Here is a 13,872-nt window from a genome sequence, read left to right on the forward strand (position 1 = left end):
AGCATATAGCCTTATGAATCAACGACTCCTAATAACGTCGCAGTGCCTGTTATATGATCATTCACATGAAGAGCATACCGAGGCCTCGGTACCAAAGATCGTGCATTCTCTATCGCTGCCGGTCGGTCCGTCGGGTCGGAAGGCTTCACGGCTGTGGGCGCCACCTCGCAACGCCCTCTGTAACACAATTGCTTGTTCTTTTGCTTAACAAAGCCATCAAGCTTGGCGTGCTTGCAAGTGTTACACGGTCATGGAAGATGGGCAAAGCACAATCAACTCAACAATCTCGTCGACTTGCACCTTTTCGAACGTCTAGGCAATCCAATACCGATGAGGGTCGGCCGTATCATCAAGTTGTACACAATCTGCTTTGTCAAGCCGTTGTGAAGGATGCTACGAGATGTGGAGGCCGCGTGCCACTCCGCATGTCGGCACGGGCAATGATCTCCAGGTGGCCCATGACATCAGTTTTTGTGTGGTAACAAAAATTCAATACTTCTGGGGCAACCGTCCGGCGAAGACAACTATCTTTGGTCATGCTTGAGGGGTAAGATAGGAACCCTATTGCTACGTCTGTTAAAAGATCTTCGACTCCCTCTGTTCTGTGTTTCCGGACGGTTGTTTCTTTTCGCTATATACGCCTCCGGACATCCTCGCGTTTCTGGAGAAGAAAGAGCTGGAGAACCACAAGAGTCACAAACAAGACCAGCAATCATGACTGGCGGCGGCATCTCGGACGATGCGCTACACCTCGCGGCTCTGGGGCATACCCAGGAATTGAAGCGAACTTTCTCCCCGCTGGCTATGCTCGGCTTAGCATTCGCCATTCTGAACTCATGGACTGCACTGGCGACATCCTTGTCCCTAGCATTGCCTAGTGGAGGACCTACCTCTGTTCTCTGGGGATTGATCACAGCGGGCATTTGCAACTTGTGTCTGGCGGCAAGTTTGGCAGAGTTCCTGAGTGCATACCCATCTGCTGGTGGACAGTACCACTGGGCTGCTATGCTGTGTCCTAGGAGTCGCATGATCTCTTGGATTACTGGATGGATCAATGTGAGTGCCTTGTATACCCCAGACAATCATCCCCACAACCTGGATTGTACTGACACATAAATATTCAGGTCGGCGGATGGATGGCCCTAACTGCTACTGGAGGTCTTCTCGGGTCGCAACTTATCCTGGGCATCATCTCGTTGATGAGCCCATCCTACGAGTCTAAGAGTTGGCATCAGTTCCTGATTTACATTGGATACAACGTATTTGCATTCTGTCTGAACGCATTTGCAAACCGTATTATCCCGCTCATCGACAAAGGCGCTATCATCTGGAGTATAGCTGGTTTCTGTATCGTGTCCATCACGGTTCTGGCATGTGCCTCTCCAAACTACAGTTCAGCCGAGTTTGTCTTTGGCGAGTTCATCAACGAGACTGGCTGGCCTGATGGTGTCGCATGGTTATTGGGCCTGCTTCAAGGTGGCTTTGGCCTAACAGGCTATGACGCCGTTGCACACATGATCGAAGAGATCCCCAATCCGAGAAAGACAGGGCCCTTTGTCATGATCACTTGCGTGGCCATCGGAACTTTTACCGGCTTCGTCTTCCTGATGTGCCTTCTGTTCGTTGCTGGAAACATTGACGACGTGATCAGTTCGCCTGCTGGTCCTCTTCTCGCCATCCTGTATAATGCTACAAGCAACCGTGCTGGAGCTATTTGCCTGCTCATGTTCCCTCTGGTCTGCACAGTCTTTGCCACCATCGCCATCATGACAACCAGCAGCCGCATGGCCTGGGCATTCGCCAGAGACAGAGGCCTTCCATTCTCCAAATTCTTCAGCAAAGTCCATCCTAGCCTTGACGTCCCTGTCAATGCACTCGCTCTCACTTTAGGTCTGGTCATCGTGTTCGGCTGCGTCTTCCTCGGCAGCACATCCGCCTTCAACGCCATCACCAGTGCCTCTGTCGTTGCTCTCAGCATCACCTACGCCATCCCCATCGCCCTCAACGTCCTCCAAGGCCGCAAAGGTCTTCCCGCTGACCGCGCATTCATCCTACCCTCATGGTTTGCATGGTTTGCCAATCTCCTCGGACTCGTCTATGTCATCATCACTTCTGTGCTTTTCCTCTTCCCTCCCGACTTGCCTGTCAATTCCAACAATATGAATTATTGCGTCGTGGCATTTGGGATCTGGTTGTTAATTTCTCTGTTGACGTATATCTTTGACGGGAGAAAGAACTACACGGGCCCCAAGGTTGATATTGTTGACGAGCAGGTGCTTACGGCTAGTCCTTCGCCTGAAATGACGAGGACGACGAATAATGAAGTCGATTACTCGGAAAAGGGAAGGGAGTCGGGATTTTAGATTAGCTTATTACATCTCGCATTTCAACGCTGTATATTTTGAATTCATCGATGTCTTACTTCTCTTTCGAATGGTGCACAAGAATCAGTGGTTTTTTTTTTAACTGCTGTTTAGATTCTCCAAGGCTATCGCTATTCTGCTTAAAGAGATCGAAGAACCTTTTGAAGCGAGGATCAAGATGAATGAAAGCTTAATCCAACTAGCTAGATCTCAAAGCAGTCTTTCTTGGTATTCCATAGGTCTAAGTATCGACAAATCCTCCCATCATGCCGGGTTGTAGGATTCACATATAGTGTTGTCCACTGCAAATCCCGGGTCCAGAGCTGTCTGTCGTGTCGTAGTCATGTATCTATCACCACTCATCAACGCTTTGCTTTGATCTCGCCTTCATTCAGTGTTCCACAGACTCATAGCCCATCGTTCACAACAGATTCACAGCTACTTCACGCCAGTAGGTGTCCAAGATGTTAATCTGATCGAGAACATCTCTCCGTCGATTTTGATACTTGCCAGCCTAAGCATGCTTAGGCCATCAAGATTTCTATACCTTAACAGTCTTGTCTCGTCTTTGGGCGATGATCAGAACAGGAGAGGAGTCCGAAAACGGGTAAATTCGCTCCGTAGTCAATCGCGCCTTGCTGTGGAGGAAGCCTATCACGAATACTGTTCGAGATGAGAACTCTTGATTCACACAAACCTCCTGCGAAAACAATACATCGATTAGACCATATCAAAGCGGTGTTGACTATCAACGATTGATCCGAGATTCCGCTCACGTTCTAACTTGGATGGAGCGCACGACTTTGCAGTAGGATGGGGCGCACGACTTTGCAGTAGGGAGCCTTGGGTTCCCGAAGTAAAGGATACTCGGATCGATGCGGATGGATGCTAGAGTCGACACTCTGATGGCATTGCGACGGTAGAAGCAAATGCTGCGAATGTACGTGGTGAGAGTTGTCCTGCATGTACAGATAGAAGAATCACGATAAAAACACCTCAACCGCCTTTTCCAGCATCTCTAAATCCCCGTGTCCTCTCAACCACTTAACCCCAATCCTTCCCTCCTGATCTTCCTCTACCGCTCAGCCCACAAGACTCCAAACCTCGATCCCTGCTTCTGCAACAAAACCTGCGGATCATCAAACTCCACCAACTTACCTTGATCCATCACACCCACAAAGTCAAAGTCGACTATAGTTTCCAGCTTGTGAGCGACAGAGATAATAGTGTGGTTGCTGAATGCAGTTTTGATGAGGGATTGGATCTTGATGTCTGTTTCCGCATCGATGCTGTTTGAGTTCTTGTCAGTGTCCAGAGTCTAAGAAACAAAGAATCAAAGAAAAGGGCAGGAGAGGAAAGTGCAGAGAGGGAGAGGAAGAACCACTTACCTGCTTGTAGCTTCATCCATAACCAACACTTTGCCTTCATTCTTCTTCAATAAAGCCCTGGCGATGTTGAAAAGTTGTTTGGACCCTTGACTGAGATGAACATCCTCCATAGTGGCATCTAAGCCTCCTTTTGCGGTAATGGTCTCCCAAAGCCCTGTTTGCTCCAATACTGTCACCATCTCGCCATCACTGATAGTGTTGCTATCCAGAGCGAGATTGTCGCGAACGTTGCTCGGGTAGAGGAACGGTTCTTCAGCAATACAGATGAGTCGGGATCGTAGGGTCTCGCGACGAATAGTTGAGAGATCGAGGCCATCAATGGTGATGCTGCCGGAGATGGGAGTGAGCAAGTTGAAAAGAGTGAGAAGCAGAGAGCTCTTCCCGCTGCCTGTTCGGCCGCAGAGACCAATCTTTGAGCCGGCAGGGACGGAGATGGATATGTTATCGAGGGTCATCTGCTCGGCATCATCTCTGCGGAGAGCGTCAGTGTGGGACATGAAAGGTGGGTGACTTGAACACTGACTTGTACTTTGCTGATAGACCGCTGATCTCAATGGCTCCTCGACCTGGCCAATCGAAAGGAGGATCATGAGTCTCAATCTCTTGATCTTCAGCCACAACTTCCTTCTCGAATTGTCTAATCCTCGCCACTGCACCCAAGGAACTCTCAAGCTGTGTCCAGAACATGATCAATAGTTTAATGTTCGACGTAAACGAGATGATCTGGGTGAGCGAAACACCCGTGAATCCCGGCGAAGAGGAATCCCGTAGACCGACAACAATACCAACAGTCAAGACTGCGATTCCAGTAATGACTAGATCGAGTACTAATGCCAGCCATCTCTTGATAGCCCACATGAGGTAGTTTGGTTTCTGGGAGCGATCTACGATCTCGAAGTTGTGTTTGATGGATGAACGACTCCAATTGAATGCGCGAATGGTCACTAAACCGTCGAGGGTTTCCATGAATTGTGTGCTGTGAAACATATTAGCTCCCGGATTTCTTACTGCCACGTGTGCGGGGCGCGGTCGACTTACTATACAGGAGCCTTCTGCTCGAGATCGAGAAGTCTCATCTGTCTCGAAGTTCTCAGGTAAAACCTTTGAACGACGTAGAAGACGAAGAACAGTGCTGGGAAGCTGAGGGCGATCCAGGCAGAAGCTGAGGCGATGAGTCCTACTTGAGCAATGCAGATGAGAGTATCTGCGAGACGTCAGAGCCCTGTTTGTGGAAAGTCGATGAACTACTCACTGGTGGTAACCACCATGAGAGCCAGCGGCAGCGATATATCGAGCAGCTGTATATCTTGGCTGAATCTATGTCTCGTTAGACACTTTCCGTCTGGATCCAATACGTGACTACCACGAAACATACCTCGTCAAGATACTTCCACTGTCGACCTTGCTGAAGAATGAGAGCGGCGCCCTACAAAGCGGTTAGAATCGGAATGCAATGATAGGAATTGTCCAGACTTACGACATGACAGTCTTAGCTAGAGTGTTATGAAGCTGTATACCTGTCTTGACAGCCAGCACGTTGAACGACCACCTATCGTCGGTGTCAGTCAAGTCCACACTCTTCTCAAAACTGCATTCTTACCATGTCACTGCAGCAGAAAGTATCAATGCTCCGAGTTGAAGTGCTGTGTAGATCCCAACATAGTAGCCATACGGTGAGTGATGTTCATGCATATCAGCATCTGCCCACCATTTGAGCCAGATCGCTGTTTCTGTTAGACGAAGTACCGCTCACACAGTTTTACCCGAATGCTTACTAGGGAAAGTACATAGGAATGCATAAGCGAATTGTAACAGGAGGAACATCGCTGTCACAGTCCAGCTAATACATGCAAAGTAGTACTTGTAGATGCCGAAATCACCATTCTGGCGACTGTTGTCCAGCTTCTTTTCGTCCGAGTTGCTCTTTCTTTCCGCGGTATGTGTCTTTACCGCGTTCTTAGAGTATTTTTCAGTCTCTAAAATTGATTCAGTCTCATCCTCAGGACGGGTGTCAATCGAGGTGATGATTTTTGTCGCCTTGTTCTCAGCAGCACGCAACTCTTGGTAACTACCCTGGCCCTCGACCGTACCGTTCGAAGAAAGGACAACCACGAGGTCGGCTCGGGAGAGAAACTTGGCTGACCCAGTAGCCATGATGACGGTCGTCTTCCATCTGCGCAAGAGACCTCGCTGACTCAAGAGACGTTCGAAAATGATAGCCTGCGTACTGAGATCCAATTGGCTAAAGACATCATCAAGAATGATGATGGGAGTTCTCGAGTAGACAGCACGTGCCAAAGCCTTGAATTCACATTAGCACGTCAACGTCAGAGTACTTCCAAGTAGACCTACAATGCGTTGCTTCTGACCGCCAGACAGACTGAAGCCTTTGCTCCCGACTAATGTTGCATCACCTTGGGGTAATACTTCCAGGTCGCTGTCGAGATCACAAGCGTAAATGACTGATGCGTAAAGTTCAGGATCGAATTCAGAGAAGCTGGTGATGTTGGTTTGGATAGATGCATTCTGCGAGGAAATTTAGCAGTCGGATGCATTTTGTGACAATGTTCAACAACTTACCATGAGCCAAGGAGATTGTTCGCACCATGCGATATCAGAACTTGAAACTTCAACTCGTCCTCCTGATACAGGTGTCTCACCTAGTAAACCCTTCAGCAGCGTGCTCTTACCACAGGCAACAGGCCCAGTTATCATGACCACACTCGATGCAGGCACACGAAGATTGACATTTTGCATGGTTAGCGGATCTTCTTCTTTCCAGCCAAACGAAGCGTTGTGCATTGTAACTGCAGGAATACTAGTGATTGAGTGGCCCTGGCTCGGTTGAGCAGATACGATAGTCCTGGTATCACGACGTGCTGGAGTCTGCAAGAACTTTTGCAGCCGTGTGAAGCAGCCGATGGCTGAGCGTAGTTCGATGAGACCACTGATCAACATAAACAGTGGTTCGGACGCGAGAAGAATAAGAGCCAGAGATGTGAACAGCTTGGTCGTATCAAGTGCAGAGTGTGTCTTTGAAGAGACGCCAATGTAAATGGCAAATGTCAGAACTGGAGCTATGAGCTGCGGAACATTTCCTTTACACAAAGTGTTAGCAATGCGATGACCTACTGTCGGAGAGAAGATGCCTTGACAAGGTTGTACATACCTATAGCGACCGAGATCGAGGACAGAGTACGGAAGCGTGTGGCGGCATCAAGTTCGTTGACACGAGACCGACGTAAGAGACTCGATACCCGCGAGGACAAACCAGAGAGCTTGATAGCTTTCATGGAGCCAAGTATGGAAGTAGTAATACCTAGGGGAGATCAGCCCTTCTCGTTCATATGACCTCTGAGCATGAGTTTGCGACTGGAAACCTACCAATTCTGGCTTGAACCTTTTCAATCCATCGAAGCTGGAACGATGCGGTATAGTTCGAGAACCATATTGTGGTTCCTGTTGCAGCTACATAATAGTCAGCACATTGAAGGAGGTCAATCAGAGGGCAGATACTTACCCAAAGCAATGATGACAGGGCCTACACATGCAGCACCCAGCTCGATCTCCAGCAGCCAAGTAGCGATAGCGACCTGAACGACGTTTGCCCACATCTCGTGTAGATCAATCAAGCCACGGATGGTTTGCTCAACATCTGTGCTCATCAAAGTGATAGGCGCTTTGTTCTCCTTGGTGATAGCCGCGATATTGGTGGCTTTGCCGTAGACTGCTGTAATCAAGGTACCACGAAGCATGCTCAGAAATCGATAATGTCTGTGCCAGTAGATAGCTGAGGTGGTCTGCATCGAGTGTCAGTAAGCAGAATAGACTGAGGTAAGAGCACTTACTGCAAGGCCGACATAGACGACAAAGTATGCACCAATGAGACCATAGCCGATGTTATTGTCCTCCACACCGGAGTTGTTGAGATATTCTAGGAGTCTTCTCAAGAGCAGGGGCTGGCAGAAAGTAAGTGCCAGGAGTGCCACCCGAGGAATGATCGGCACCAAGATTGGCCACTTGAGCAGAGAGAAGATGACTCTCTTCAAGTCCGCTAATCCGTCCTTTGATTGCTCTTCCCATTCCTGTGAGAATCGAGCACTGAGGTATTCTGACGAAACATCATCACTGACAGGATATAGGTCGTCAGGCTTCAAGAGATGCCTCGCACCGTTCCAAACCAAGCGGTTCAACCACGACAAAAATGCCTGACTGAAGATGCCGCTGAAGTCTTCCGGACTCATGTCCTTCTCAGCATTATAGAAAGCTCTCTTACCCCAACCCTCCAGCACCAGAATCACAGCCTTGACAGCAAAAGCCACGGTAGAGATGGCACGGACGCGGGAGGGAAAATGCGGTAACAACCAGAGGGTGCGTAGGGTAGCAGCATCGAGGACAACGGTGGCGAAGAGATATGCACTGAGCAACATGGAGGGACGTAGGGATCTGGAATGCTCCATGTAGGATAGGGTGAGAAGAGCGATACTCGAACCGAAGGATAACACGGAAGCTGCCATTGCTGGTTTCCATGCTTGCACTTGTGTGTTGTTGGCGACAAGTCCGATCAATGCCAATTGGAAGACAGCGAGTACTGTGATGACGGCCTAGGGAGCAGACTATAAGCTGCAGTCCGCGCGGGCGAGATAGTGGTCCACTCACCAACTTGACATATTTGAATGCATTACCCTTGATCTTGGGACGAACACGACTAAGAGTCTTGAACCTCAGTGGGGCAAAACAAAGCAACAACACGGAAGGCACGATGGAGAAAAAGTAGGACTCGAAAGCGAAAGTAAAGTCGAAGCCTTGTCGACAACCCTCGACCGCAGGCCCGAATGCACTGTCGGCGGCTGGCGAGCAGACAGCAGAAGTCATTGTTTGTGGATACAATAGAACATGAAGTGTCAGAGATTCTTGTTCTACAGGAGCTTGATGAAGTAGCACTTATCGAGTTTGTTTCCAAGTTGTAGCCTGAATGCAACGAGCTCCAAAAGGGGCGTTTGTGGCTGCATCAGATAGGAAGGTGACGGGTCCCAATCGCTCGAAGGATCGACCTAAATTTAGACCACTGATATGGCAGACAAGTCAACATGAAATCTCATCAGTTACTCGTGGAGAACGATGTCAGGATAGAAAGATACAGCCGATATCAATACTACGATCTGTGTTTGCGCGCGCGATGGCTCAGAATTGTTGTACGATCTTATAAGAGACAGCACAAATTCCTATCATCAAATGGGGTTGTGGTCTAGTGGTATGACATCTTCTTAGCACTGCTCTTCCGAGCATTACTGAGTGGAGAAGGTTCTGGGTTCGATTCCCAGCTACTCCATCTTTTGCCAATCGCTCGCTCATACATCAGAGAGATAGAGGCACACTAGTGTGTTTCTTTTGCATGAGAGCAAACAATCTTTTGGTCGTTGTGTTGAGTCAAGAAGCTCGAGAACGATTCCATGAACATCTCAGCATGACATATGTACAACGCTTCTACTTTTTACTATCGATCATAAATCAATCATCTACTGCTTGGCCGAGAGCACGCTGGTAACAGCCTCGAGGACCTTAGCGTGAACAGCCTTGGGGGCAGCAACAACACCCTTGTTGTTCTTCAACGTCCTGCCAACCGAAAAGTCAAGACGCTTGCCCTGAGCATCAGTAACCTCACCACCAGCCTCGCGCACAATCAAGTCTCCAGCAGCGTGATCCCAGATCTTCTCTTGGTAGTCCTTCTTGACGGGCAAACGCAGGTAAATGTCACCGGCACCGCGGGCAATGCTGGCGTACTTGGCTTGCGAGTCCATGCGGACTGAAGGCTTGGTGATGCCGAGCTTGGAGGCGATTTGAGCTTGGTCGCCGTGAGCGCTGTGGGCTGCCTCGACGGATTCGCAGAAAGTGGCGCTGCTGATGTCGTCGACGGTCTTCATGGAGATGGTGGTGGCGTCCTTGAGGGCGCCGCGCGTGAGAGGGCGGCTGTCGGCGCCCTTGCCCAGGATGGCGGACATGAGGACACCCTTGCCCTCGGAGTCGGTGGCATTGGCACCGAGGTCTTCGGTCAGAGGGGCGCTGTCGTCGATGGGAAGGTTGGGGCATCCGAGGACACCGACCTTGACGTCGCCGTCGACCATGAGGGCAAGGCAGACTGCGTACTGGCCGCCACGGAGGAAACCCTTGGTGCCGTCGATGGGGTCGAGAGCCCAGATACGGCCCTTGTTTCCACCCTGGCTGGCGCCCATGTCGAGGACATCGAGCATGCGGTCGTCGCTCTCGATGGGGCCTCCCAGAGTCTTTTCAGCAGCATCGTCGTCGAGCTTAGCTTCCTTGACCAAGTCCCAGACGGTCTTCTTGAGGTCAGCGTTCTCACGCAAGTCCTTGGCCTCCTCTTCACCAACGACCTCATCATCGGGGAAGTTTGCCTTGATGGCGGCGATGATCAGAGCTTGGGCGCCAAAGTCGCCAATGGTGACGGGGGAGGCATCTGACTTGTTGAGGGTGCCCTTGGCGTGGCTGTGGAAGACCTGCTTGGTCAAGATGGCGGCGCGCTGGACGGCGAGGAGGGCAACATTGAGCTCTTTTGAGTAGTCGGTCGACATGACGGCGGTGGAAGGGGTAGAGTAGGTTCGTGGGGGATTGATGTGACGGGCGAGGAGGCGGAGTCGAGGGAGAAAAGGTGTGAGTAGTGAAAATGCCAGGATGAAGAATGAAACGACGAGAATTGGATGTCGACGTAGTGTTTTGGGAATCTTTGGCCACGCCATCTGCGCTAATGAATTCTGAAGCTCCGAACAAGGGAGAGCTGGTGGGGCTGAGCTGGCGTTGGCGGGGTGGTTTTGTTGTTCATTAATGATGATTTTGTTGCAGTCTTCACGCTCGTTCTGAAGCCTTTGCGCCCTCTTTCTCTTCAAAGACGCTGAATATCTGAGTCATGCAGTTGTCTTTAGAAGTGTCTATCGAGAGAATGTCCTTGAGTCACTGAACCTGAAATAAAGACGACAACAAGTTGTGCCCTCAGAACGACGCAATCCTCAGCATTAATAGATCGATCACACATGGGGGACACAATATCGATTCCTGGAACGTGCATACCATTTTCTCATTCTACAGCTCGACGAGAAAGAATTCCATCCTTGTTCCCTTCTCTTCCAAGTCCTCGCTGCTACTCACCCGCAGGACCAAAGAATGCATGTTCTTGCGAACTTTGAAGAAATCCCATGACGCAAGCGGCTCTGCCATGAATCCTGTTTGTGAAACAGCATCGCACCCATATCAACCCAGCCTCTCCCTGTTTTGTGGCTGAATAAGAGTACCTCATCTGTGGCTTGTCTTCCTTTTCCTCAGCAATACCAAACAACTCCTTCTTTCCACCGAATAAAACCTTCGCTCAGGCACAATGACATCCTCAGAAGTCGCCCAGAAGCCAGCTCAAAGCCAGCAAGTCTCCTCCAAGCAACCTCAATATGCTCGCGAAGAAAAAGAGCAAAGTGCAAGTGCGAGCGCAAGTGCCGGTGTATGTCTTCCACTGCATCTCACCCCATATGTTTCTCCAAAGCTAACTGCATTACCACAGCTCAACCTAAACCTTTTCGGCGCAGTCTCAGGAGCCTTCTCCGGCAAGTCCAAGAAGGAGAAGCAAGCAGATGGCAGCGAAGTCGAGCACAGACAAGACAATTCAGCCATCAAAGGCGTAGCTGCTGGCAATGGAAGTGCTGTAGGAGCCGCCGATGCCGAGGCGCATGGCAGGGAAATGCGCGAGCGTATTTTGGCGGGTGAGAAGTAAGGATGTGATGAGGTCCATGAGTTTATGATGGGTATTGGGAGGCTGGTCGGGAGTTGTGAATAGATCTAATCGCGGTAATGGCATCAATTGTCGAGGTCGTGATCCAGAGCTTCGTACATGGCTTTGTGTATGTTGTTGTCGGGTTGAGGTTGCTCAGCGTGGGATAGCTTCTCTTGCTTTGTGGGTGTATCGAGGTTCTCAGTGGTTGCTTGACTGCGGATGTCGCCCAGGACTTGTTGCATGCGATCTTTTGCAGAGTTGACACCCTTGATCTGAGCTCTGATCTTGTCCAGCTGATCCTCCATGGTCATGATCAGACTCTCGCGTGCTTGGTGAGGACGATAGCGATTGATCAAATCGTGCAAGTTGTAAAACAGCGTCTGCAAATGCTCCACCTTCTCAGGTCCTTGAGTAGGATTAACAGACAATGTGCCAACCAGTTCCAGGAAATTTAGGAGGACCGCGCGCGTCAAGGTCTGCAAGTGAGGAGTGGGATCGAGGTGAGCGACATCCGTGGGATACAGTTCTTGGATTCCTGCTTGCGACAAGGATTGTGCTGGTTGCGCCAACTGCTCTGCCACATCAGTTTCTTGCTCTGACCTCACGCAAAGTATACACGCACATCATGCTGTGCTCCGAAGCTCTTGTATTTTCCATCAGCCGGTGGTTCAGGAGGGATCAGGTAGCGCAGCTCAGCCGGCAACGACGCCACATCGATTTGGTTGGTATTCGAGGCTGCCTCTTTGCGGATCTGGCGGACTTTGGTGACGTTTTGCTTGGTGAAGTGTTTGTAGTATGGTGGAGGTGTCGGAAAAGCTGCCGATAGCATGCGCGCCTGTGCCTGGTCTGCCATTATGGTGCTGCTGCTGATCGCAGGTGGAAGGTCGAAAGTGGAACTGCGAAACGTCTAGATCTGGGGAAGAGAGAGAGAGAGACAAGAGACAGCCACAGGCATCAGCCACATCATCCACTCCCTAGACGCCCCCCTGTTCTCTTTTGACTTTACTTTCTCTGCCTAAACACTTCACTTGCTCGAGTCAATCATGCCTGGTTCCGAGTCTCACTCGGACTCAAGACGAAGGCCTTCTTCCACATCTATAACCGAATCCATCCTCCGCATCTGGCGAGAGAAATGTGTACTTATAACCCTCCATCACTCCTCTTATCATTACCAGACTAACATATTTCCAAAAGCAACCCTACGCGGCCGATTACATCGGTCTAGCCATAATCCTGCCCATCTGGATATGTCTCCAACTCTTCATCTACACGGAGCCCTTCCACCGCATGTTTGCTCTAGATGACCGACGCATCCAATACCCTCATGCCGAAATCGAACATGTACCCGTACCCTGGCTCTTACTCTATGCCGGTGCATTTCCCTTTGCCATTCTCGTGACTTGGAGTTTTGTGTTCTATAAGCAAAAGCACCATAAAACTCATGTCACATTACTGGGCTTTGGGATCAGTCTGTTGGTCACTTTGTTCGTTACTGATGTATGTTTTTCCATTTGCCCCTCCATCCTTGCCCTTTTTATATCTTTGTGTAAATCTCCTGACCACCGTAAAAACAACACAGATCATCAAAAACGCAGTAGGCAGACCCCGTCCTGACTTGCTTTCCCGCTGCCAACCCGCCCCAAACACCCCCTTGCACGAATTGATATCTTACACCTCCTGCACAAATCCAAACCACCACGTCCTCCACGACGGCTGGCGCTCCTTTCCCTCCGGCCACTCTTCCTTTGCCTTTTCCGGCCTGGGCTACCTTTCCTTTTTCCTCATATCCCAATTCCGCATCTTGCATCCTCGAGCTGGACTTTACCGCACTTTGGTTGCGTTTTCGCCTTTTTTGGGTGCTGCATTGATAGCGATTTCGCGCTTGGAGGATTACAGACATGATGTCTTTGATGTGGTGGTGGGTAGCACCTTGGGTTTGGGGGTCGGGTATGGGTGTTGGAGAAGATGGTTTCCGGCGCTGTCGAGTGGAGGGTGTGATGAGCCGCATGCTGCTTTTGAGGAGGGAGGGGAGCAAGGGGTGTTTGAGAGAATCAGAGATGAGGAGGAGATGCTGGGGCAGGGATTCGAGATGCAGGGGAGAGATGGTGGCGGTTATTTGGGTACTGCTGTGAGATAGAACTGACTTGAAGCATAGAAACGAGATAGAAAAGGCATTGCCATGAGTTTGCATACTTCATCCATCTCTCATCTTTTCGTCTACTTGTCGCTCACTAAAGACTCTGGAAGATAAGCTGTCGAGATCTCTCTCCTTTCTGGGTTCGTCGAGCCAGAGACCGTACAATGTCTTCGCAGTCTCTTCGTCCGCTGCTACACGATGAAGGTCTTC

At 50.1% G+C, this 13,872-nt stretch overlaps 6 protein-coding genes across 6 annotated transcripts; 3 read left to right on the plus strand and 3 right to left on the minus strand.

Annotated features, from left to right (window-relative positions):
- Window positions 1-714: 714 nt before the first annotated feature.
- On the plus strand, window positions 715-2,363 carry M436DRAFT_62685 (amino acid transporter; the record flags this gene model as incomplete). The annotated part of the gene is made up of 2 exons (XM_013573177.1): window positions 715-1,056; window positions 1,125-2,363. 2 exons carry the CDS (start codon window positions 715-717, stop codon window positions 2,361-2,363), a joined length of 1,581 nt encoding a protein of 526 aa, XP_013428631.1.
- A 1,075-nt stretch (window positions 2,364-3,438) lies between these two features.
- On the minus strand, window positions 3,439-8,626 carry M436DRAFT_43891 (uncharacterized protein; the record flags this gene model as incomplete). Its single annotated transcript, XM_013573026.1, has 16 exons — window positions 3,439-3,652; window positions 3,752-4,222; window positions 4,275-4,727; window positions 4,790-4,955; window positions 5,004-5,068; window positions 5,127-5,177; window positions 5,229-5,300; window positions 5,352-5,475; window positions 5,527-6,052; window positions 6,104-6,277; window positions 6,332-6,849; window positions 6,921-7,070; window positions 7,136-7,219; window positions 7,272-7,551; window positions 7,600-8,355; window positions 8,411-8,626. 16 exons carry the CDS (start codon window positions 8,624-8,626, stop codon window positions 3,439-3,441), a joined length of 4,320 nt encoding a protein of 1,439 aa, XP_013428480.1.
- Window positions 8,627-9,270: 644 nt separating this feature from the next.
- Window positions 9,271-10,341, minus strand: M436DRAFT_80722 (3'-phosphoadenosine 5'-phosphatase; the record flags this gene model as incomplete). Its single annotated transcript, XM_013573319.1, has 1 exon — window positions 9,271-10,341. The coding sequence occupies one exon, from the start codon at window positions 10,339-10,341 to the stop codon at window positions 9,271-9,273; it is 1,071 nt and encodes a 356-aa protein (XP_013428773.1).
- Window positions 10,342-11,138: 797 nt separating this feature from the next.
- M436DRAFT_43589 (uncharacterized protein) lies at window positions 11,139-11,525 on the plus strand (the record flags this gene model as incomplete). The annotated part of the gene is made up of 2 exons (XM_013572973.1): window positions 11,139-11,255; window positions 11,316-11,525. The coding sequence occupies 2 exons, from the start codon at window positions 11,139-11,141 to the stop codon at window positions 11,523-11,525; spliced, it is 327 nt and encodes a 108-aa protein (XP_013428427.1).
- Window positions 11,526-11,743: 218 nt separating this feature from the next.
- On the minus strand, window positions 11,744-12,378 carry M436DRAFT_13356 (MED7-domain-containing protein; the record flags this gene model as incomplete). The annotated part of the gene is made up of 2 exons (XM_013572892.1): window positions 11,744-12,094; window positions 12,148-12,378. Coding segments are annotated over 2 exons (582 nt in total), but the record flags the coding sequence as incomplete, so codon positions are not given.
- Window positions 12,379-12,568: 190 nt separating this feature from the next.
- On the plus strand, window positions 12,569-13,662 carry M436DRAFT_44280 (PAP2 domain protein; the record flags this gene model as incomplete). The annotated part of the gene is made up of 3 exons (XM_013573108.1): window positions 12,569-12,661; window positions 12,720-13,022; window positions 13,105-13,662. The coding sequence occupies 3 exons, from the start codon at window positions 12,569-12,571 to the stop codon at window positions 13,660-13,662; spliced, it is 954 nt and encodes a 317-aa protein (XP_013428562.1).
- Window positions 13,663-13,872: the final 210 nt, after the last annotated feature.

Source organism: Aureobasidium namibiae (assembly GCF_000721765.1).
Source record: "Aureobasidium namibiae CBS 147.97 unplaced genomic scaffold scaffold_6, whole genome shotgun sequence".
In the NCBI taxonomy this organism is placed as follows: Eukaryota; Fungi; Ascomycota; class Dothideomycetes; order Dothideales; family Saccotheciaceae; genus Aureobasidium; species Aureobasidium namibiae.